Source organism: Grammomys surdaster, unplaced genomic scaffold (assembly GCF_004785775.1).
Source record: "Grammomys surdaster isolate TR1022 unplaced genomic scaffold, NIH_TR_1.0 100, whole genome shotgun sequence".
Taxonomy (NCBI): domain Eukaryota; kingdom Metazoa; phylum Chordata; class Mammalia; order Rodentia; family Muridae; genus Grammomys; species Grammomys surdaster.
In genome coordinates this window covers 15,467,291-15,490,510 of record NW_021604579.1, presented here as the reverse complement: position 1 = coordinate 15,490,510, position 23,220 = coordinate 15,467,291, and the positions used below count along the sequence as shown (strand labels likewise).

Genomic DNA, 23,220 nt, shown 5'->3' with positions numbered 1-23,220 from the left:
TATCTAGGCAGAGAGAGGAAATCTAGAGGTTGTGCTGAGGGAGGCTGGGGAAGAGGTATTTTAAGAATCAGTGAGTGATGCTCAAACTATTGGCAAAGTTCAGAACATTCAATGCCATTGCACTCTATAGGAAGGGGTTAGAGGTGAGAAGCCAGTGAAGAGGCTTCAGGATGGGATGTTAACCACCTTTTCAAAGAACAGGAAGATGGCACAAAAGCAAATAGGTTAGAAACCTCTGTTGCCATCATGGAGGGTCAGGCAGTTAGTAATAGCTCTCTTTGGGCAAGTAACTAAAATGTTAGGGTGAAATATTTTTATGATAACAATTGCAAGGTCTTTTATGAATAAACTTTGTTCTTTGACAATTTCGTGAGCATGAGGAGCAAGCAGCATTCCTCCATGACCTCTGCCTTAGTGCCTGCCATAAGGTCCCTGCTTGAGTTCCTGCTCTGACTTTCCTCAGTGATGGCTGGTGACATGGAAGGACAAGATAAATGAATACTTCTATCCGTGTATTAGTTACTTTCCTGTTGCTCTGATAAAACACCAAGACCAAAGCAAGGCAACTTATAGATTTAAAAAGTTTCCTAAGGCTTACAATTCCAGAGGGATAAGAGTAAGTGATGCCGGGCAAAGGCATGGCAGTAAGCTGCAAGCATGGTGGAAGACCTGGAAGCCAAGCTTGAGCCACAAGCACGAAGCAGAGAGAGCAAACTTGAAATGGAGTGAATGATTAAATTCTCAGAGCCCACTTCTAGTAACATACTTCCTCCAGTGAGGCTGCATCTCTTAAAAATCCTCCAAACAATGCCGCCAAAGTGGTCAAGTACACAAACCGCAGGGGACATTCTCATTTAAACCATCACACTCCCCCAAGATGCTTTTAATCGTGGTGCTTTATCACAGCCACAGAGAGCAAAGAGGGCACCTAGAAAGGGTAGCTATTATGTGGAGATTTTAGTGCCATTTGCATCTTTGTTGGGTATAGTTGTATAGTTGGGAAGATGGAGAGAAGGAGAGACGTCATATAGGAAGTAAGCAAGTACTATAAATAAGAGGTGAGGATGGTTGGATCATGATGGCAGCAGCGGAAACAGGGAAAAGACTGAACTCAGGATGAACTACTGTGGACAGGGCTTGCTGATGGTCTGGGTTTTGAGAATGGGGAGAACAAAAAGCAGAGGTGACTCGTAAGCTTCACATATGCGTTATCAGTCCAGTGTGTTGTGTTGAGAATGCTGGAGGAAGAGGATGGGAAAGCAGTTAGTACTTCTGGTGAAGCTAGGGAATCAGATGTCTTGTTCTAGGCATTGATTTAAGATGCCTGTGTGAGTTCTGAGATACCAGTATGTCATTCAAGGGAGGCGTCTGACATTCATGAAGATAAAAAGTATAAATCAGGATTTCTATGGTACATTTGGAGTGTGTGGGGGATGGGGGCTACGGTGCCACAACATGCATCTGGAGGTCAGAGGACAACTTTCATGAAGTTGTTTTTCGCCTTTTACCTTTATATGGATTCCAGAGATCACAGAGACAAAGCTGACTACTTCACCAGAAGGATAGGCCTAAAGTTTGAACATTTATTTATTTTCATCTTATATGACTGTTTTTACCATGTGTATCTGGTGCCAGTAGAGGCCAGAAGATGGCACTGGTTCTCCTGTACCTGGAGTTACAGATGATTGTGAACTGCCATATAGTTTCTGTGAGACAAACCTGGGTTCTCTGCAAGGGCAGCAAGCAGTTTTAACCACCGATCCAGCTCTCCAGTCTCAGACTCAGACTCTGAAATGGTTAGTTGCCTTTGTTCTGGGCCTCTGTAAATGTGCTAGCAGGAGGTGGCCTGGGGAAGGCAGCTTTTCTGACTCGCCACCATATTGACAGCTCTCTGAGTGCTTTAAAAATTAAGTTCCTGTCTCTGTTCATTGGCTTCTGTACTGACAGACACCCTAGCCCCTGGCATTCCAGTTACACATGGCTCAAGAAGGTAAAGCTTCAGGACTTTCAGTAAGTCATTCAGTTGCCTCAAAGAGCCCAAAGCCTGCCTAAGACTAGAAGGTCCTGGAGTCCACACGGAAAAACTTCCAAGTATTCGCCAGGTGATTCTATTTGGGGATTTCGCTTTTCCTGGCTTTAGCTTTTTCTGTCATCTTCACTTAGTAAATTAAACGGTGGGACTTTCTTCTTTGATTTTTAGCTTAAGGCATGTCTGGCCTCTGCCTAAAAGGTGCTTTCTGCTGTGTTTCAACTTCTTCCTAGCTTATGGCTTATTTCTCCACTTAAAGATTCTTCTACTGTGTTCTGTCTGAGTATGCCAGAACTTGGACTATTAGAATGGGTGGGGCAGCCTCCATTTCTGGTGACAGCTGTTCTAGCAAGTTATTCCAACTCTGCTTATGACTACATAAAAAAGAAAAGGAGACATTATTTTAAATTAGTATAGTATAATTTGAAATACTCTGTGCATTTGGTTTTAGGAAAATGTGTTTATTGAATGGATCTCTAAACTATGTAACTATCTTCTACCTGTTTTAGAATTGTTTTGCAAGGGAGCAGGAACGTGGAGAGGAATTCCTGATGTTCAGGCCTTAGTGGCAGTACACAATCAGGCTCTGGTCTTGACTGAAGGAAAATCAGTGATACAAATAGAAGTGCCAGAGTTGTTTTGGAAAAGCTACAGTCAGGAGGAGGATGAAGCAGACACTGGTGGGCTGGCAGGGATATGACACTATCAGACATAAGATCCTCAGTCCAAGCAAAGTTAACCACAGAACCTGCTTTCCCACAACCAGGAAAAACTAAGGAAGACAGAGAAGAAAATGAGGGGAGTCTGGAGTGGTATCCTCTTCTTGGACCATGCAAGGTACTCTCATTGGATGCTACTCATCCCTACTAAGACTATCCCTCCCACCCCCGCCTTAACATGGGGAATACTGGGCAGCTACTTGGCGACTACTAGGCACATACTCCCTTTTTCACACTAGACATTATAAACTGGAATTATACTGGGCAATCCTGTTGGTATGACCCTGTCAGGCTGCTTGCATTCATCTCTAGGTTGGTGTTCAATAGGCCCTGCTCACTCTCCTGATGGCCGATAGAGGGCTTATACTGCGTAAGACTAGAGAGGCTGTGGGGAAAACACATCAGGACAATGCCGTTTAAACGCTTAACCTTCCCTGAGATGGCCCGAGGTGCAGAGCCCAATTGTAATATTAATGAGATTAGAGTAGTAGATGTAGAGTGTTGGACCATGAGAAACTGAGTCAGGTTGTCTGAGACAGGTAGCCCCTAGCCATAAAGACTAGCTTAGTCCCAGCCTGACCGCTCAGCTCCACCCGCAGAAACACTATGTTCAGGTATGGAAAGCACACTGCCCTGCTTCCAGTCAAACCACAAAACCTAGCTGCAACTTCCTGGTAGGTGGCCAAGTATGTGTGTGTGTGGTATGTGGTATGTGGTATGTGGTGTGGGGTGTGTGTGTGTGTGTGTGTGTGTAGGTGGTGGTGTGTGCGTGTGCATTTTCTCTTAAACAGGATCTTTTTGCAGTCCAATCTGCCCTCAAACTTGCTGGCAGCCAAAGCTGGCTTTGAATTCTGAATTCTGCTGCCTCTACCTCTCAAGCACTGGAGTTGTAGGCACACATCACCGTGCCTGGTTTAGGAGACACAGTTTTGACTCACAAATTCCTCTTTCAGGTAGGGATCTCTAAGCTGCAGGCATAGATAGAATTTTTTTTTCTCTAGAAGGCCAACATTTCCACCTACAGCTTCTTCTGGAGCAGTGGTTCTCAACCTTCCTAATGCTGGGACCCTTTAATCTAGTGCCTCATGTTATGCTGACCCGCCAACCACAAAATTATTTTTGTTGCTATGTCATAACTGTAATTTTGCTCCTGTTGTAAACTGTAGTGTAAATATCTGTGTTTTCTGCTAGTCTTAGGTGACCCCTGTGAAAGGGTCGTTGGACTTCCTAAGGGCTGGTGACCCACAGGTTGAGACTCACTGTACTAGAGGAAACTGACCGGCAGGCAATGCGGATTAGGAAGTTGCTGAAGCTCATCACATGATGATGCTCATCCCCATGCTTGACTGGTTTGAAGCTGAGCCTCAGAGTTCTGCTTCTGTCATAGAATAGGCTATTGGCTGTTTGTCCTGGTTTGATCTGTTGCTGTGATAAAAGGCTGACCAAATACAACATGAGGAAGGAGTTTGTTACACTTCCAGGTCACCGTTCATCATTGAAAAATCAGGCCAGGAACTCAAACAGGAAGCATGGGAGAAGGCTACTTGCTGGCTTGCTCTCTGACTTGCTCACAGGCTTATGCTTACCTAGCGTTCTTATCCATCTTAGGACCAGCTACCTGCTTAAGGAATAGTGCTTGCCTAGAGCAGGCTGGACCCTTCTGCATCGGTCAGCAATCAAGCCAATATAGACGTATCCGCACAAAACCAATCTGATCTAAGCAGTTTCTGAACTGAGTCACCTCTCAGATGACTGTGTCAAGTTGACAGTTAAGGCTAACCAGGATGCTGGAGAGTTACTGGATCTGGATAAGACAGCGGGACAAGAAATGAGAGGAATAATATTCCTTCTGGCCTACTTGCTGGGACCAATCGTTAAGTAGTTGTGTGAGTTTATTTTTGGAAAGATGCTCTGGTTAATTACAATAAATCGTGGAATACGGGACTGGGGTTATTTGACATCATATAAAAAACATCTGCCAGATATATAGTTTATCGTCACAATAACCCAAAGACTGATCTCAATGAAAAAAAGATGACCTATGCCAGGATTAGCAACTCAACTTTTACTCAAATGCCAAAGTGAAGACTTCAAATACACATGCTGATGTTTATTGACACTTTTTAAAGGTTGGTTTAACTTTCAAGATTCAAATCCTTGCTCTTTGATTTCTATAGTGACAGATATGCCCCTCCCCAATCAGGGGACAGCTAAGATAAACGCATATAAGTATATTTGGAAAAAATACATTTTGGGTAGTTTCTTCGTCCTTTGTGGGTGTTCAAACACCTCAGGTGTCTTCCAGATTATCCTTAGAAATATTAAAACTTGTTCTGATACTTATGGGAGCCTATTGTGACTGAAAGGAAGGACTGCTTGCCTTGAGGTTAGCACATCTCCCTTGCTAAAACAAGTGTTATTTTCATAGACTGCATTGGTTTGGCGAAGGGTAGACTATTACATAATGACACCTTCACTAAGTCCTAAGCCACAAGTCAACAAGATGCTAGGGGACTGACTCTGGCCGTTGTAAAAATAACTTACCATTCTGTGCCCATGAACAGCCCCAGGGGCTAGGAAGACTCATGGGATAGGTGTCCCAGAAAGCCAATCTGACTTACAGGAATAATGACTGACACCGGTTGTCAACTTTCAGGATTTAGAATCACATGGGATATGAGCCCCTAGGTATACTGTGTGGACTTGTCTAGATGAGGTTAATCGAGGTGGGACTATCCACTGTGAGAATGGGCATCACCTGTCCCTGGGATGGGATCCTAAACTATATATATATGAAAGGGACATCCTAAGGGTATGTTCATCCCTCTCTGCTTCTGTCCACAGATGAAACATGACTAGATGCCTTACACTCTTGCCACCAAGGCATCTCTGCTGTGATGGACTGTGAACCTGGAACTGTGTGCTAAAGTAAACCGTTCCTTTCTTAAGTTGTTTCTGTCAGAATATTTTATCACAGCAATGGAAAAAGTAACTACCTTACTAGGTTTAAAAAAATAAGGGACATTTCCCACACACTGGCTTCTGAATACAAATCACACCATAGATAGATCATTTGTTCCATGATGGCTACCTCTGTGACTGCTCCTGATGCCACTCACTCCAGGACTCTTACACAGAAGTTAAACATCTGACTTGATTTATGGTAAAAGCCTGTTGGGACTATTGGACAGAAATCAGGTTAAGTTAGGAAAGCAATCCTATGGAATGAGCTACAATAGACTGTTTGCTACTGACATATAACCATAAAGAATGTAAAAGAATGCTTTTTTAACTTGACAGGCAAAGCTTAGTTTGTTGAAGAAAAAGCTAAAGCAGTTGATGAAACTGTCTCTGACATCAAGAGTAGAGGGGACCCTTCCCGTTGACCTGCTGTCTTGTGCCTCCTGGCTAAGCCTTCCTGGCCTCAGAGCAGCTTTCCTGCTTTCCCATTGTCCCCGCTCCTCTGCATATCTGTCTGCTGTTGTCAATGTGCTCTGCCTTACACAGCTTCCCTTGCTGATCAGATGCTGAACTAACTACTGTATGCCCGGCTGCAGATGCCAGTTTTCATGTGAAGCCAATATGAGTTATTATTAACAGTAGGAAAAGGACAGGAGTCAGATATGGGTACTTTATATTCTAGTGTGAGAACGCATTTGCACTTCATATCATGCATTGAAAGCAGCCCAGTCATGCACACTGGCTAATGCTTTGTTTGTTCTGAGTTAACCTTTAATGTAGATACAGCCTGGATGGTGTGACTCAGGAAAAATGCAGGACTTGGAAGCCTTAGGTATATATAAGCTTCTCACTGCACAGAGAGCTGATAATGAGGAAAAGGTGCAGGGAGAGATAAGAGAAGTACTAACACCATGAATCTCGTGGACAAGGCTGGCTTCCCAACCTGAAGCTCAAGACAAAACTTTGAAATGATTAATAGCCTCTGTCCTCGTTCCCTAGACAATACACTAGCAGAAGCCGGCCTGAGGCAGATTCCCTGTGGCTTCCGATATTGCTGACTCTCTACAAAAAAAATGAACTTTCAAGACTCAAATCCTTGCTCTTGATTCCTGTAGTGACAGATACACAGTCGCTGGTGTTCTGGTTAGATGTTCTCTAGCCATTCACTGCCCACATCTGTGTTTGACCAAACATCCTGGGTAAAACTTTTCCAAATGTGTTAACTTAGCCAACCACAAGATTCCACCATCCCCAAAGGTAAGGAAGTTATCAGATAACATGTGAAACCCTAGCTGAGATTCCCTCACTTGTCTGTAACCTGCCCATCTATGGTTCCCACCGATATAGTTGGAAAACACCTTAGTTTACAACTTTGTTTTGTTCCTTAAGTATGACAACGTCAAAATTGTCAATATTGGAGCATTTTAGTTGGGGCAATCTGAATCTGTGTTCTTAAGCCACGGTAACTCATATTTGGGTCAAAAATAAACCATTTTTAAAATTTCTTTTGAAAGAGAGGTGTGTTTGGTGTCAACAATCCCAAAAGCTTAAAGTGGAGAGTTTTAAAAAGAAGGGAATGATCAATGAACTGAGCCTGGAGTAGTAGAAGAAAATAGAAATGAAAAGTGTTGTTTGGATTGAGCAATAACACCGGCCACTGGCAATACTGCTAAGCGTGCTTTAAGGAGAATCATGAGGGAGGGATCCCGAGTGGAGTGAGCTGATATTTAAGCAGGAATAGAGAGAGCAAAGGGCAAGTGTATAAGTGTGTCTTTAAAAAATTTACAGAGCACAGCACAGATGTAAGGCAATATGGGGCCAAGTGTAGACAGAAGCTTTTGTCAAGGAGGCTGATGACAATGTAATCACCTGGTTGACTATGACAGAAAAACAGAAACAACAGATAAAGCTCATCTCCTTGGAACATCTATAAAATGTGGGGTCTCCAACCATAGAGTCCTAAAATTTCTAATCCTGTAACTATGTTTCTATTAAAGAAACAATCCATAATTGACTTTTATTTTTAAAAAGATCAATGAAAGTCTTAGGGTTGAGTTAAAAGGAAAGTTGGCATTTCCTTCTAGATGAAGAAACTAATTCTGTGGTGGAAGTATTTCCTCTAGGTGTGACATGACCATTGGCCATCATGACTCACAAAGTGCTGTGGTGACACATGGGAAATCTTGACCTCTGTGTATAAGGAAATAAGGACAATACAGTGAGAGGTGGGTCTATGGCAGAAAGCTATTAACATGCCTTCCTAGGAGAGGGCAGGGCCACTGGGCTTTCTGATGACATTCCAGTCACCATCCTCACTCCTCCTCCCAACCCTGTCCAAAGATGCACAGGGTCTGGGGAAATGGGATACCAGCAAATACAGAAGGTAGGAGGAAGACTGACTGAAGGATAGACACTTCAGTAGTATAGCTGCTGAGGGAGGGACTTCCTGGGAGTATCCCAGCAATAGTTACCATGCTCCTATAAGTAACCCCTCACCCATATACATCTGTGGCAATAATCTGAATGAATTTTTGATTCATAAAGCTGGACTTGGATGGAATCTTTTTTTTTTTTTTTGAGACAAGGTTTCTCTGTGTAGCCCTGGCTGTCCTGGAACTCACTCTGTAGACCAGGCTGGCCTCAAATTCAGAAATCCAACTGCCTCTGCCTCCCAAGTGCTGGGATTAAAGGCGTGCACCACCACTGTCTGGCTGGAATCTTTTTTTTTCTTCTTGATCTGTTGGTGCCCTATCTAGAGAGGTGAATTGCTGTTCCTTCATGTCTCTCCAGGAAAGAAATGAAAAACCATATCAACACAAAAATATATTCATAAAGATGTATTTGTGAGCTGGGCAGTGGTGGTGTATGCCTTTAATCACAGCACTTGGGAGGCAGAGGCAGGCGGATTTCTGAGTTCAAGGCCAGCCTGGTCTACAGAGTTCCAGAATAGTCAGGGCTAGAGAGAAACCCTGTCTCGAAAAAAACAAAAACAAACAAACAACAACAAAAACAAAAACAAAAAACAAATAAAAACGTATTTGTGAACCAGGTGTGACAGTGTATGCTTGGAGTCTCAGTTACCTGAGAAGATGAGCCAGAGGGATCTCTTGAAGCTGGAGTTCAAGTTTAGTCTGGGCAATAAAATAAGATTACATCTAAATATAGTGTGTGTGTGTGTTGGGGATGTATACAGTGAATTATAAAAAAATTATTTGTTATGCAAATTATTTCAACAGAAATAAAAAAATTGTTAAGATACCAAAAGAAAGAGAAGGTGATTAATTAATAAATCACAACTTAATAGCATTCATAAATAAATAAAGGAGAAGTAATTATATTACACAGAGCATTACCTATTAATTTACTTTCTTCATAGTTTGTAATTGTTATAAGAGTAGGTGGTCTTAAATCTGACTCTTCAAAATCACTTCTGGGTTTAGGCTTATATTTGAAAGATACAGGCCTGGAAGAAATGAAAGTTATTCTAAATCAAAATAATCAGAAAATTTACAAAACAGATTCAAAATACAAATATATACACATCCATTTTGCAGATTGAAGGCAAAAGGCTGAGACTGACTAGAGAAGGAACCTGAAGTGTTGCTGATACTCAGCAGGGTGGTGCTGCATATGAGATGCCAGTATTCACAAGCTGACCAGAACACATATCAGAACTTGGTTCCATGAGATATTTGGAACAGATATGAATGGAAAGTGGTGATATGTGCACTCAGGGACAGTTCATCTATCAGACAAGATGACAGCATCTATGTGGTACATGGAGAACTTCTCTGTCATTCTATTCTGTCCCAGCATGAGCAAAGATAGTTTAAGGAGGGAAACTTGTACCAGACTCCTTGAAGTGAAGGACTCCAAGAAATTGAAATTTCTCAAAAAGTCCCACGCTGAGCAAAGGAGAGGGCTGAAGCCCAGTGCCAGCTAGAGGAGGCACTGGTTTCTGAGAAAGAGACTTCACCCAGTGCTGGCAGATTGTCAGTCCACCTTTGGGGCTCTCTGGAGCTGAGGCAGTAAGGATGGGCATGATCACACCTTGACCACAGTTGCTTAGCAATGTATACCTCTTGCCCTCTACTTAAAACCCCATACCAGGATCCTGGAAGTGTGTGTGTGTGTGTGTGTGTGTGTGTGTGTGTGTGTGTGTTTCTGTCTGCCTCTCTTTCTCTCTCTGTCTCTGTGTGTATGTATGTCTCTGTCTCTGTGTATGTATGTATGTCTCTGTTTCTGTCTGTCTCTGTCTCTCTCTGTATGTCTATCTATCTGTGTGTATGTCTGTCTATCTGTCTCTGTCTCTCTGTGTGTGTGTATGTATGTTTCTGTCTGTCTCTGTCTCTCTGTCTTTGTCTCTCTGTCTCTGTCTCTCTTCTTTGTCTCTCTGTCTCTCTGGCTTTCTCTGTGTCTCTGCCTCTCTCTGTCTCTCTCTGTCTCTCTCTGTCTCTCTCTCTCTTTGTGTGTGTGTGTCTGTGTGTGTGTGTTGGGAAGGATTGTCCCGGACCTATTTATTTGTTTTCCTACTTAGTGTGGCCACAGTGAATAACTCCATTTTCTCCACCTTTCCTGTAATTTCGTTGTATGATGTATTATGGATGAGTGGCTGAGCCCAGCTTGTTAGGATTCCTGGGACTGAGTTCTGACCCTGACAACCCTGGTAACAATATGGTGGTTCATTTAGGTGCCAGCTTGACTGGATACAGGATTACCTAAAGAACTGACAAATAATTCTTTCTGGGTGGGTCTGTGAGAGTGAGTGTTTCTAGACCAGGTAGGTACAAGAGTTACTGGACTGAAGGGGATTTGTTTGCAGATGGGTGAATACCATCCAATCATCTGGGAGTTTAAATAGAACAAAACTCAACTTCTGCTCTTCCCTGAAGAACAAACTTAACCTGTCTGTTCTTGGATACCAGGATTCTAGATTCTTTGACCTTTGGTCTCCAAGACAAAAGTTCTCCCACTTTCCTCCAGGTTCTCAGGCCTTCAACCTCAGAGTAAAAATTGGACTACCAATCTCCCCGATGTGCTACTGTGGGGATGGTTTTTCTGAGAAATGCTGTTGGAAGCTTGCCTTTACAACTCAAACTCTCACCCAACCGGTAACCAAGTTAATGTGTGATTTGAGATCATTTATAACAATGTAACTCATTCTGTTACAAACTCAACCTGTGCAAAATTGATCAACCATAAAAGCAAAACCAAAAGCATTGCAACTGATCTTGCTGTAGTTTGGGCTCCCCCAGAGCATCATGAGCCCTGTTTGTTCCTCTTTCATCATTATTAAGGGTTTGACTCAGAACAAGGTATGTGTGTAAGATGAGGTGACTAGACCCAAGACCATTTACTGAAGCAACTGAGTATTGAAAGCAATGTCAACCTCCCCCAAACGTTGAAAACAACATGTGGCTATAGACTGGTAATACTTGAAAGTATTTGCTTCTGTCTTTGTGTTTTCTTCTGAGTCAATGACACCAAGGGTCCTGGTCTTTTACGTGATACCATGACACCATACCAGCTTCCCAAGGGTTCCAGCCTTCAGAGGGCCTATCTGGGCCTCTCCAGTCTCAATAATTCCACGAACCAATTCTAATTAGACCCCTCTTAACTTTCTCTTTTACCCACCGTGTATCTCACAATTTCGGAGATGTGGCCCACTTAGAGTGGAGTTAAGATCTACTTATTTAGTATTGATTTTGTGTTAGTTTTCTATTACTGGGGAAAAAAAAGAGATAAAAAAGGAAAGTATTATTTTGGCTCATAGCATTGGAAGTTTCAGTCCATGACTTGATGACAGAATTACTTTTGGCCCTATAGCAAAGCCAATCATCATGGTAGGATTATGTGTCAGAATAAAACTGCTCACATCATGATCCCAAAGTCCAGCACTTCTGAGGCTAACTCAGGAGGATTACAGTGAGTTTGATTACAGCCTTGCTACATCAAGTTCCAGAACAGCCTGGGCTACAGTGAGAATCAAAGGCAGGGGTGGGAGATTCTTTCTCAGGCAGGTCTCTCAGTGACCCAAGGCCCTTTCCAAAGGCCCTTCTTTCAAAGGGTTCTACCACCTTCTAATACTTCTCTGGAAACCAAGATTAACTTTGCCTCTGGCTGCAAACTTTTAGTCCAGCTGACTTGGGAGTATAAGGTGGAGACAAAGTTAATCTAAGTCAGAAAGACTTGAAGGACACTTATTTTGAAGATTCAGACCAAATAAATGATTTTACCTCAAACTCTTGGTGCCTGTCTCTGCCTTCCAAATGGTCAGATTATAGGTACCTGCCTCTATACCAGGTCATAAACTCCCTTTTCTTAACTCACAATTCCATAATGGACACTTTTTGATGTTTTGTTACATCTCAGATAACGAAAGTCTGAGAAAGTGATATTTGTATCACAATCAGAATGCAGACAAGGAAAACAGAACAATGGTTCAAAGAGTGTGTAACTTTAGATTTGGACCTGCTTGTCCACCTGACTTCTACCTGCCTTTGCAAGACTAATACACAGGACTCCAAAACAACCCCAATACACCCCAGCTTTTCTCACTGTAACCCCCACTATCCCTAACCTTGTTCTCATGTAAGTACAAAGTGCCACAGTTACACTGTACCTAGGCGCCAAGCTCAAGGGCTCAGTCATCCTACTAGACATGATTTCGATAAAAAACACAAGCTCCTGGTTCTGAGAGATAGCTCAGTGGTTAAGAGTATATGCTGTTTTCCCAAAGGACTCTGGTTCAGTACCCCACCCCCACCCCGCATCCCCAGCAGGTGGCTCACCATTGTCTGTAATTCCAGCTTTGGGGAATCTCATGCCCTCTTTTGGCCTCTGTGAGTATCTGTACTCATATGGACACAAAACTCTCCACAGAAATGTGTGTGTAGTCAAAAATACAATGAAAAGTTTTAAATAAGCACTGAAGCAAAGTGCTGGACCTAGTGCACCTTCTGCCTCTTGCCTGTGTGACCTTGGACATATTACTGAACATCATCAGGACACAGTGTTTCCATGTTTCATACATTGGTTTCTTTCACTGAGTAAATAAATGAAAAGGTTACACTCACCACACATCATCTAACTGACGCTGATGCTACTCGGCTGCACATTTGGACTCTCGTCGCATCTCTGATGCCAGTGAAAGACTCATTATGGCACATCCAGATACCCCATCCCCCAAATAGGCAGGCACCGTCTCTGAGCTATATCCCCAGTTCAAAGTCTCTTCCTAAGAAACTAACTGAGAAAGATTTTAGGCAGCCTTTTTTAAAAAGTAAAATTCTAAAATTTTATATAAAATTTAAATTTAACTTTAAACAGAGTAGTCAAATTGGTTTTAAGAAAAGTCTTTTTTCTTTTTTTCTTTTTTGGTTTTTAGAGGATTTTTCTGTGTAGCCTTTGCTATTCTGGAACTCACTCTGTACACTAGGCTGGTCTTGAACTCACAGAGATTGACCTGTCCTCTTCCTCCTAACTGAGATTTAAAGGTGTATGCTACCATCTTCTAACTCAGAAAAGTCTTGGAAAATATTGTAATATCTAACTCTAAATGGGAATATTCGCAATATTAATCTAGTATATTTTAATCCACAAATATGTCATAAGATACTTTTTTTTGAGACAGGGTCTCATTTTCTAGTTCTGGATGGATTGAGGCTTGCTATGTGTACCAAGTTGAACTCGAATTCACAGAGATCCCCTGCCTCTGCTGGGATTAAAGGCATGCACCATTATACTGGGCTAGTTTTAATTTCTTATATTATCAAATAACCTATAGTAAATACAATGCTTTACAACTTTCAGGTGAATTATAGTAGTTACTTTTTTGAGTCCTTAAGATCAAGTGGTTTATCTTCTATGATCTCTGTTACCGTCCTAGATGCAGATGGGGTAATTGTGTCTCCAAATTCCACATGAAGGTCAAACAGCAGGGGTGTAATCAATGGCTTTTTTCTTAGTCGTCGGTTGGTATTCTGCAGTGAAGTCAGAATGAAAGTAAGTGCTCTTTCTACAGGCAGATTCTGTATATTAAGGACAAAAATTAATCATTCTCTCTCTCTCTCTCTCTCTCTCTCTCTCTCTCTCTCTCACACACACACACACACACACACAGACAGACACAGACACACACACACACAGAGAGAATTTGTATATAAGGTAATAATGAAAACGAGTCCAGATTTAAAATTAAAGACCGAAAACATAATGAATTAAAATTTGAAAAGAATCTTGTAGTTTGTGTGACCTTTTCTCATTTATATATGACTCCTTCCTCATCTATTTAATAAAGACAATAAGCTGATAACCATTCAGAAGCCCTTCCAACTAATTTTTTTTTAATTTAGGGACAGACCTATGTAGTTGCTGGAGAGTCATTTCCTCTGAATTGAAACCTTCCTGTATGGGGGAGGGGGGAGGAGAGAAAATCATAAGACAGGAAGTTCATGAAACTTATAAGACTTACAAAGTTGAGAAAGTTAAAGATTTTCAAGGTCACTCCCCAAGTTATAGAAGTTGTAACCTACCAACTGATGGGGAAGAGGAGATTCTTTCAAGGAGCCGTATGCAAGTTGGGAAGGGGACCCCAGGGATGCAGCTTTTATGAATTGCCACCTGTGCTGAGGTAGATGGTTTGGTGATGTAGCTGCCTCTGAGTTGTTCATGGTACCACAACTAACCCCAATAAACTCATTGGTTCACTCATTTTTTTTTGATCTGTTGTTGATGCTGCATCTGAGATGAGCAGAGGTTTGCTTGTGCCTCCCTGAAAAGACTCATATCATTTGCATCTATACAAAGACCAACAGAATCGAATATGATCGGGGGAGGTGTGGGACGGTGGACAGTGAGAAGCCTGGTAAGGGTTCTTGAACTAGGGCTTGAAGACTGAAAGGGACGGTAGGATACCAACTCCAGGAACCTGTCACGTAGCCACAGCCTCCTACAGAGAGAATGTGGCCATCAGTCACATGGGGCAGCACCCACAAGTCCTTCCTCATGTTGATGAGGCATCTCAGGCCAAGCCAATAGGAAGCTCTTGCTGTCAGACCCAACTCACCCCATAACTGTATATAAGATCCTTCCTATCCGGAAGGAATAAAGGTGTGTGAGAATTAAGTCTGTCATCTGAGAGCATCTGTCACAAGAGCTGAAACACTGCCTGGAAAGAGAATGCTCTTCCGAAGCTTTTGCCACCAGAAGCTCCCCTGCACTCCACTCACTTCCTAGCCAGCTCTTCCCTGACTCAGCTTGGCTTGGTTTGGCTAGCTTCAGTTCATCCAGTGCAGCGTCTCAGAGCAACAGCAGATGTCCGAGCATTGGCACCAGAGCAGTGGCAGCGGCGGTGGAGGCACCCCTTCCACCTCTGCTCGTGCCCTTTCCCTCTCATCAGGACAGGCCAGATCTCCGTGGAGAGCCTCCGGGTTCACAGACTAATAGGGAGGTGCAGCTATGTGCCCCTTGTGATGGGTAATAAATAAGACAGGCTACTGAGATTGATCCATCTGACATGGAGCATGCTTTGCATACAATCCTGACATGGCTTTCCTTCCTAATGTAGTGTGAGATATTGTGTTTCCTTTCTCTCCTGCTATAGGTGAGGCAAGCAAGACTGAGCCACCTGAGAGTTCAGCATCCTTTTAAAATATCCCGGAGTGGTCTCCTGCCTCTAAGTGGAATGTAGTAGAATTCCTCCTGGATGGCTGAAATCTATGACATGAGAAAGGAGATGTTCTCCAACTGGCTAATGAACTACATAATCTATCACATTCCCTGGAAATGGCATGGATATGATGGTAGTAAGCAGGCTAAGGCATCAATTGCATGGTCTTTGCTTTAGGTGATAACACATGTAACTGAGGTTCATCTGTCTGCCCAGAAAGAACTTACCTATATAAGGAATTTTCATGAGAAAAAGACATGCAGATACAAACTTCCACATTAGCCTCTGATTTGGAAGAAAGAATGAAGTAAAAGCATGAGACATAGATGGTGACGTTGTATTTTTTACAGTGGGGAGTATTCTCAGGGAGCACTGTAGGAACTGGATCTGTTAAAGAGCCCTTCTTGGGAACCAAACATTTAGAACTTAGGTGGAGAGTTTAGAGAGTGAGAAGAAAGTGATGTGAAAGTGGCAGAAGAGAAGCCCTCAGGTCTGAGTGTTAACACAGATGAAGGAAGCTCCACAGTTCAGCATGCAGATAGGACCCTGATAAGCACAGTGTAGGAAACCACCACAACAGGGGATACACAGTATCTGGACATCATCAACTGGGAGAGACTTCTGGGTATGGAGAAGAGCCTCTCACTGATGAGACTGAGTGTTGGTATTGATTTCAGTACCAGCAGAGTGCTGAGTACTGTCGGAGGTTTTGGTATTGTTATTTTTGTAAAGCATCACCAGTCTCAGTGTTTTGTAAACATTTTTCTCCTTTACCTTCTAATTGGTTTAATAAAGAGCTGATGGCCCATGGCAGAGCAGGAGAGGGGAAGTGGGACATCTAGGCAGAGATAGGAACTCTGGGAAAGAATAACAAGTGGCATTCAGCAGCTGGAGACAGGTTGGAAGGATCAAGCATCTGGGCTGATTGTGTGTGAGAGAGGGGTAATGAGTCACGTGGCAAAGGTGGATTAATATAAATGGGTTAATTAAGTGATACAAGCTAATTGGGTAAACTTTATGTCAGGAGGCATCAAGGAGAAGCAAAAAAAATCCAAAAGAATCTAGCAGGTGATCTTGAGATGGTTCTGCCATGGACTGTTAAAGTTATTGATAGATTTGCTTTTCTGGGGAAAGCTGATAAGATTACATTTTAGGAAAGATTGCTGCTATTAATATGCTTTTCCTGTTATAATTATAATAATCATTTGGTATTAGCCCATCCTTTTGAGCAGATCTCTGCAGAACAAGGAAAATGTACTGTTCTGTAGTGATGCTATATAGCTAAATAGATGATTTCTTACTTCTTAATGATGCTACTATAAGAATTCCTAAAATTATATTAGTAACTATTAAGCTCTTTTATAATAGGACTGCTATTGAATCTTTTCTGATGTCAAAACTGCAATGAAAACTCTGCCAGTCAGTCTTTCAAGTATCGTGAATTAATTGCTTCTGAGAAAACAAGCAGGCATCTACAACTTAGAGCACATTCAAAGAGGTTGTAAAACAATTAACCAAAGGCCATAAAAAAGGGAACTAAGGATTTAGTATAGGTTCAAGGACAGAAGATAAAATACTGACTGGGTTTATCTATATGAAACTTCACTAATACCTTAGTCACAAAAATTACGGTTTTTAACTTTCAGTGAACCTGTTGAGCTAGTGACAGATAATGAATGTTTAGCTAGATAACTACTCTTAATGGATATGGATGTAACATTCTCTGTTGTAAACTTTTTATTCAATTTATGATTTGAATTTTTATAGTGAATGTTTTATAGTGAACTTTTGTTTAAAAAAAGGATACTTGGATAAACCATGTGATCTATTCTCCTAGAAAAGGAACAAAAGACTAAGAAAGATTACATTGACATATATAGCAATTGGAAATAAAAGCATTGGGAGTAAGGAATTCAGAAAATTCATTGTTACATCAGAGATGGAGGAAAGAGCAAGATTAGGAGAGCAGATCAGCGAGAACTTTCTAAAGTAGAACTAAAGAAGAACTTTCTAGAACTTTCTTAGAGGTCTTTCATAGAAAACTTTTTAGAGAGAACTTAGAAAGAAAGATTAAAATCACTTTTCAAAGTGTTCCTCTTTTCTCCCTGCGACTTCAACTAGCAAGCTAGGAGTTAGAGCCAGGGCAGTTTCTACTTTGCTTAATCCCCTGCTGAGATGCTAAAAGTCAGACTTCAGTTTCTTGGTCTTAGAGGAACTCAGGCAGGTCAGCTACAGCAGTAAAGGGACTTAGACTTAACACAGGCCAACATTTTATTATTAAACAGCAAACCTAAATATCTAGCAAGACCAAGTCTTGCCTCAGCCGATGCTCTTCCCCCTTAGCTACCTCAAGAGAGAATCAAGAAGAAAAAAGTACCACTGGAGTTGGCCCCAGCAGCTTTAATAAATAAAAAGTCTATTTGTCATTATTTGGGAGCTGGCAGGTCAGAGTCAGTCTGGCAATAACTGAGTGCGGTAGAAGCAGAGAAACTGAGTAAAAGAACTACTCAATCGTCCTTCAGACAAAGGTTGAAGAATCTGAGGAAATCAGAGGGATACAGTTCCTGATAGACTGACATCTATAAGCCATTTATTACCAGCATGGGTGCCTGTATATCCAGGACAGGAAGACAGAGGAGGACAGATAGGCGATTGAAGGAAATGTGGATCTGAGAGCCAGTGTCTGATGCCTATTCCACAAAGTTAGAAAGGAATAGGCATCAAAAACCGGAATGGGTCTTCAGTGGCCTTGCTGAGCTCTATGGAGGGGTGTGATTTTTATGAGGAAGAGGAGCTCTGGCAGATATGAAGGCCTTACACTGGCAGGTGAGTTGGAATCAGAAGGTGATTGTAACTGTCCAAGTTACTTGAAAGCAAAGGTGGCAAGATTCCTGTCAAATCGGAGTTCCTGGTGGGAGATGGGAGGATTGCCAGAAATCTAAATAGCACTTATGAGTCTTTGGAAGATTTAAAGGCTGGATGGCAGTTCACCAATGTGAAAGGAGTTAAATGGAGGAACCAGGTATTCCCCCTTCAAGTCCTTAGTGTGGAGGAAAGAAATATCCTTTGTTAGAGTACTCAAGGTTACTGTCAAATAGTGATTGTAGACTCCATAGTGAACTGTAGATTTGTTGGTTCCTGACTAATCTGCAAAACACTTGTGTTTCAATGGATACTGAATTTGAGTGTACTTTAATTTATGAGATTCTCAAAGTACCAAGGGCAATGGCCAGGAATGGATGGATATGGGGATAGAACAGTATACATAAAATGATGTTTGTCCTAGGAGTCGACAGTTATTTTCCATAGAGCAGATGATGTTTGTATTTCTTCACTGCAAGAAAGTACATGAGGGTGGAGAAAGTTCACCCAGTCTGGAGCTCTTTAACCAGTTAGGTATCACTGATGGAGAGGTGAGGCCTCAGTTCCTACTTGGAGCTCGTTATGTTCACCCAGGGAGTCAGCTCAAGTGTTAAGAGTCCCAGGTCAATGCATTAGTGCTTTTCACCCTGTACCCTGAAAATCAGTATGATCTGGCTTCACTGACCCATTGTGTGTGGGAGATGTATAGTGTACCCAGAGAGGTGCAGTACCCCAGGATGAAGAGGCTAGATTTCACATGGAAGATGGCAGTGGGTTAGGGAAAGCCAGCGTTTCTACCACACTGATGTATTCACCATTCCCTTTTTGATAAAATACTTCAAATGATGGAATCTTTACTCACCATATTAGACCTTGCTAACTTAAAAAAAAAAACTTCTTAGTTTTTAAATCCCAAGACTAGTATGCACTTGCTTGGAATGAATGTTAAAATGCTTTTTTAAATTATATAATGCTAATTATTTAGCATTTTACAAATGTATAAACACCTTGTAGAAGAATAGTAGATATACCAATTAGAGATTTGAAAGAAGACATTGTGAGTTGAAACGTCACTTCCAGGATCAATAAGGCTATTAGGGGATGACTCCAGTGTAAGTGGTGGGCTGCCTCCCTGTGAGTTTTGCCCATGGGGGTCTCTGAGAACACTAATACTGTAAAGCTATGTTGCCAGTACTGCTGATTGTTTGTCTGAGTTGAAGTAGGGTAGAACACTGCTGCTGGAGATGTCATGTACTTTGGTTGCAGAACATGGAGAAACCATGCTGAGACTAAGGTGTCCTTAGGTGTCCTTCCTGCTAGATGGCTGTTGGAGTCACAGGTGGTTGTTAGCCTATAGTATATACTTTAAAAAGAATTTCCAGGGAATATCAATTAACTTGCTCCTATGTGCTAAAACTCTAGTGTTTGGGAACTATTATGTTTGTTATTCTTTAGTCTTAAATTCTGAGTCTTACCTATTTTAGTTTACTTTGTTTCTAAATATTTGTTTTTATATATTTAGTTTACTTTGTTTCTATATATTACTTGTAATATTTGTAATTTAGTACCAAATGGTACTTTTCCTTTTTTAAGGTTTTTTTTTGAGAATTTTATACATTATATTTTGATTATATTCTTTCCCGTTCTCCAACTCCTCTCAGATCTGACCACAAACATCATGTCCTTTCTCTCTTTAAAAAACAAAAACAAAAATAAACAAATAACAAAACAAAAAGAAACAAAAAGCACACACAAAACCCATTGAATTCAGTTTGTGTTGAGCAACTACTCCTGAGCATGTGGCCTGCCTTGGAGTATGGCTGTTATACCCAGTGTCACTCCATGAAGAAAACTGATCTTCCTCTTCCAGCAGCAATTGCTACGAGCTTACTGGTTAGGACTGGGACTTGGTACTTTTCATATAGCTCCTAAAGTAACTTAGTATATACTTAGCATATTTTTAACAACTATGGATAGCCATATTTACTGTTTGTGGGAAGTAGTACTTTTTAAAGCAATTTAGATGCAAATGTGACGTATGGCAGCTACCTTGAATGATCTTTTATAGTTAATTCTTATTATTGCTGTTTTGTTGTTGTTTGTTTTGTGGTACTGGGGCCTCCAGTATACTAGGCCAGCTCTCTACCACTGAGTTACATCCTTGATTAATGAATCTTTTTGTTATCTACTTAGATATCTGGCATTCAACTGATAAGTATTGCTTATTACATGTTCATTTATATCTTCATCTTAATGCACCATTTATTACAAAATAAAAATTTTATCTGAAATGTTAATTTTTTATGAGAACTTTATCTTTAGCTTCTACCTTGCATACCTTTTCCCTGATGTTTGCAAGTATCCTTGCTTTCTCCTCCAGGGCATCAAACTTTTCCAGGATTTTTTCTGTCATCCTTTGTCAGTAAATTCCTGTTTGAAAGGGAGAGAAAAGAAATATCTAATTCAATTCAGATAAAAACACATGATGATTATTTAGGCGTAAGGTGAGAGTCCCTTTCTATTACTGCTCCAGGAACATTTCAGAGCTGTGCTGGTCATGAAATCAGTCACAGAATTATAAATGTACTCAATTGGTTTTTAGTAGGAAAAACAAAAACAAAAACAAAACCCAGAACTTCAAGTTTGTTACATGAGAGCCAGATGTGACTCCCACTGGAAGTAAGGTTGCGTGATGGAACATTTGTTCTCTGTCATGATATAATCTTAATGAAAGGAATTCAAAGATCTCCCCTTCATACAATACAGTTAACTGAATTTAAATTGGTTCATTGGTGCACAGCACTCAAGAGGCACCTAGAAGCAGTTAATCTGAAAGTCCTCATTGGAGGTCAAATGATGCCTATGAACTGGATGGACATCAAGATCTGGTCTAATTCATCTCCATTTTCAGATGAGTAAACTGAAGGTCACACAGGACTTTATCAGTTCAGTGCAAATGCTTATCAGTAGGACAGAGGCAAGAACACAGGAGTACTGGAGGCTGGAGGGATGGACCAGTAGTTAAAGCACAAGTGTGAGGACCTGAGTTCAGATCCCAAGATCCCAGGTTAATGCTGGATGGGTGTGGCTAACCATCTGTAACTCTAAACCAGGAAGGGGAAAATAGGTAATCCTCAGAGCAAGGTGGCCAATGAGAGTAGCCATGTTGATGTAGGTGGACTCTGATCATCACCAGGTCACATAGTGAACACTAGAGCTGAAGCTTTTTGAGGGCAGCTAAGAGGCTGGAAAGACATTTTTCATCTTGTTGGGATAAGATCTAAAAATGTTGAACATGTGGCTGGTGACCTAAGAGTTTGCACACACTGGTGTGTGTGTGTGTGTTATATATGTGTGATATATGCACAATATGTGCATGAGTGTCAAAGGAGAATGTTAAATGTCCTGCTGTGTCATGCCCTTGAGGCAGAAACTCTCATTGCACCAAAAGCTAGAGAGTAAGCCCTGGTAACACCCTTGTCTCTCCCTATACCCCAGTGCTGGCATTACAGTGTGAGTACATCCATGCCTGACTTTTTATGTGCTGGAGATTTGAACTCAGGTTCTTATGCAAGAATGCAAGCATTCTTGTCATTGACTGAGGCCCCACACTTGATTTTTAAGTGTTGACTGGGCCTCATGTGGTTCTGTTTTACCCAAGAGTGGGTATTTAATGTAGGCAGTTAGATCATCTTGACTTCCTCTCCTACACTCACACCCCCCCATCTCTTCTCTTCACACCCTCTCTGTCTTTGGAAATTGCTGCTCTGCGTTAAGATACTTTCCATATATGAATTATTGATACTTCCAGTGTTTCTTCTCCATTTCCATCTCTAACTCTGTGTCATCCAATGGATCTCAGATGCCTTTCTGTTGCTGTGACAAAATATCCCAGACTGAATACTTTATGAAGAAGAGAGAGTTACCTATTTAGGTCACAGTTTTAGAGCTTGAAGTCTAAGGTTTAGATGTTCCATTTGTTCTTCTCCAGGTGAGACCTTGTGGCAAATGATATTCGAATGGTGACAGTAGGTATAAGAACTGTGATGTCAGACAGAAAGCCAGAGGGCAGGTGGAATCCAGTTTTATTCTTTTAGATCCACTCCATTGTGAGATGAACTTCCGAGAGATCTAAAAATTCCCTAGGCTGGAGAGATGGCTCTGAGGTTAAGAACACTGGCTGCTCTTCCAGAGGTCCTGAGTTCAATTTCTAGCAAAAACTTAGTGGCTCACAAATATCTATAATGAGATCTGGTGCCCCTCTTCTAGCCTGCAGGCATACATGCAGACAAAAGGCTGTATACATAATAAATAAATCTTAAAAAAACCAAAACAAATCAGCAAAAAACTCTCCCTCTGTGATGGCACTCCCCACCCTGCCTCAATGACTTCAGTATCCCTCATATCACTACACCAGGGACCAAGTTCTCAGTACATGAACCTTTAGAGAGGATGCTCTTAGAGAGGAGACTATGTCCAAAAAGTACCAATGTGACAACTTATGCTGAGAATATTGTGGACCATGAGGACAGACAGATAGCAGGCCTTCCCCAAATAAGCTCAGAGCTGGAGGCAGGATTGGGAGGTCTTATGGACCATGTGCCAATCCATAAAAGCTTTGGCTACTATAGGTAAAAGAGAAAGATTTGGATCTGGGTGTCATGTTGTACATGCTGATTGCTTTGTGGGTCTCCTGCAGAAAGACAGGGGAAGATTTTGGAGGAGACAGATAGTTTATCTAGACAAGAATTTCCCCCTAGAGCCAGAAACATTTTGTGTCTGAAAAACACGGAGGGGGTTTCATTTCCTGTTTCCATCGTAGAAGTGGAGAAGCAAAAATGTCTTCTAGTGGAGACAGACTATTCTCAGTGAGAACTAAGTTTAGCACATTGAAGAGAATAGGTTTCTCAAATAGGGAAGATAAAAATGATGCAAGAACATCAAGATCTGCTACTTACACTAAGGAGAAAAATGGGTTG

The 23,220-nt window shown here is 41.5% G+C and overlaps 1 protein-coding gene across 1 annotated transcript in view; it reads right to left on the bottom strand.

The window, feature by feature from the left end:
• Positions 1-20,654, bottom strand: part of CUNH1orf141 (chromosome unknown C1orf141 homolog) — a 55,547-nt gene extending 34,893 nt beyond the window's left edge. The window contains exons 1-3 of the mRNA XM_028785829.1: positions 20,580-20,654; positions 13,540-13,691; positions 9,063-9,172 (exon numbers count right to left, since the gene is read on the bottom strand). Coding sequence (XP_028641662.1) covers positions 9,063-9,172; positions 13,540-13,691; positions 20,580-20,654 — 337 coding nt within the window. The remainder of the gene's footprint in view (positions 1-9,062; positions 9,173-13,539; positions 13,692-20,579) is intronic.
• Between the last annotated feature and the right edge of the window lie 2,566 nt (positions 20,655-23,220).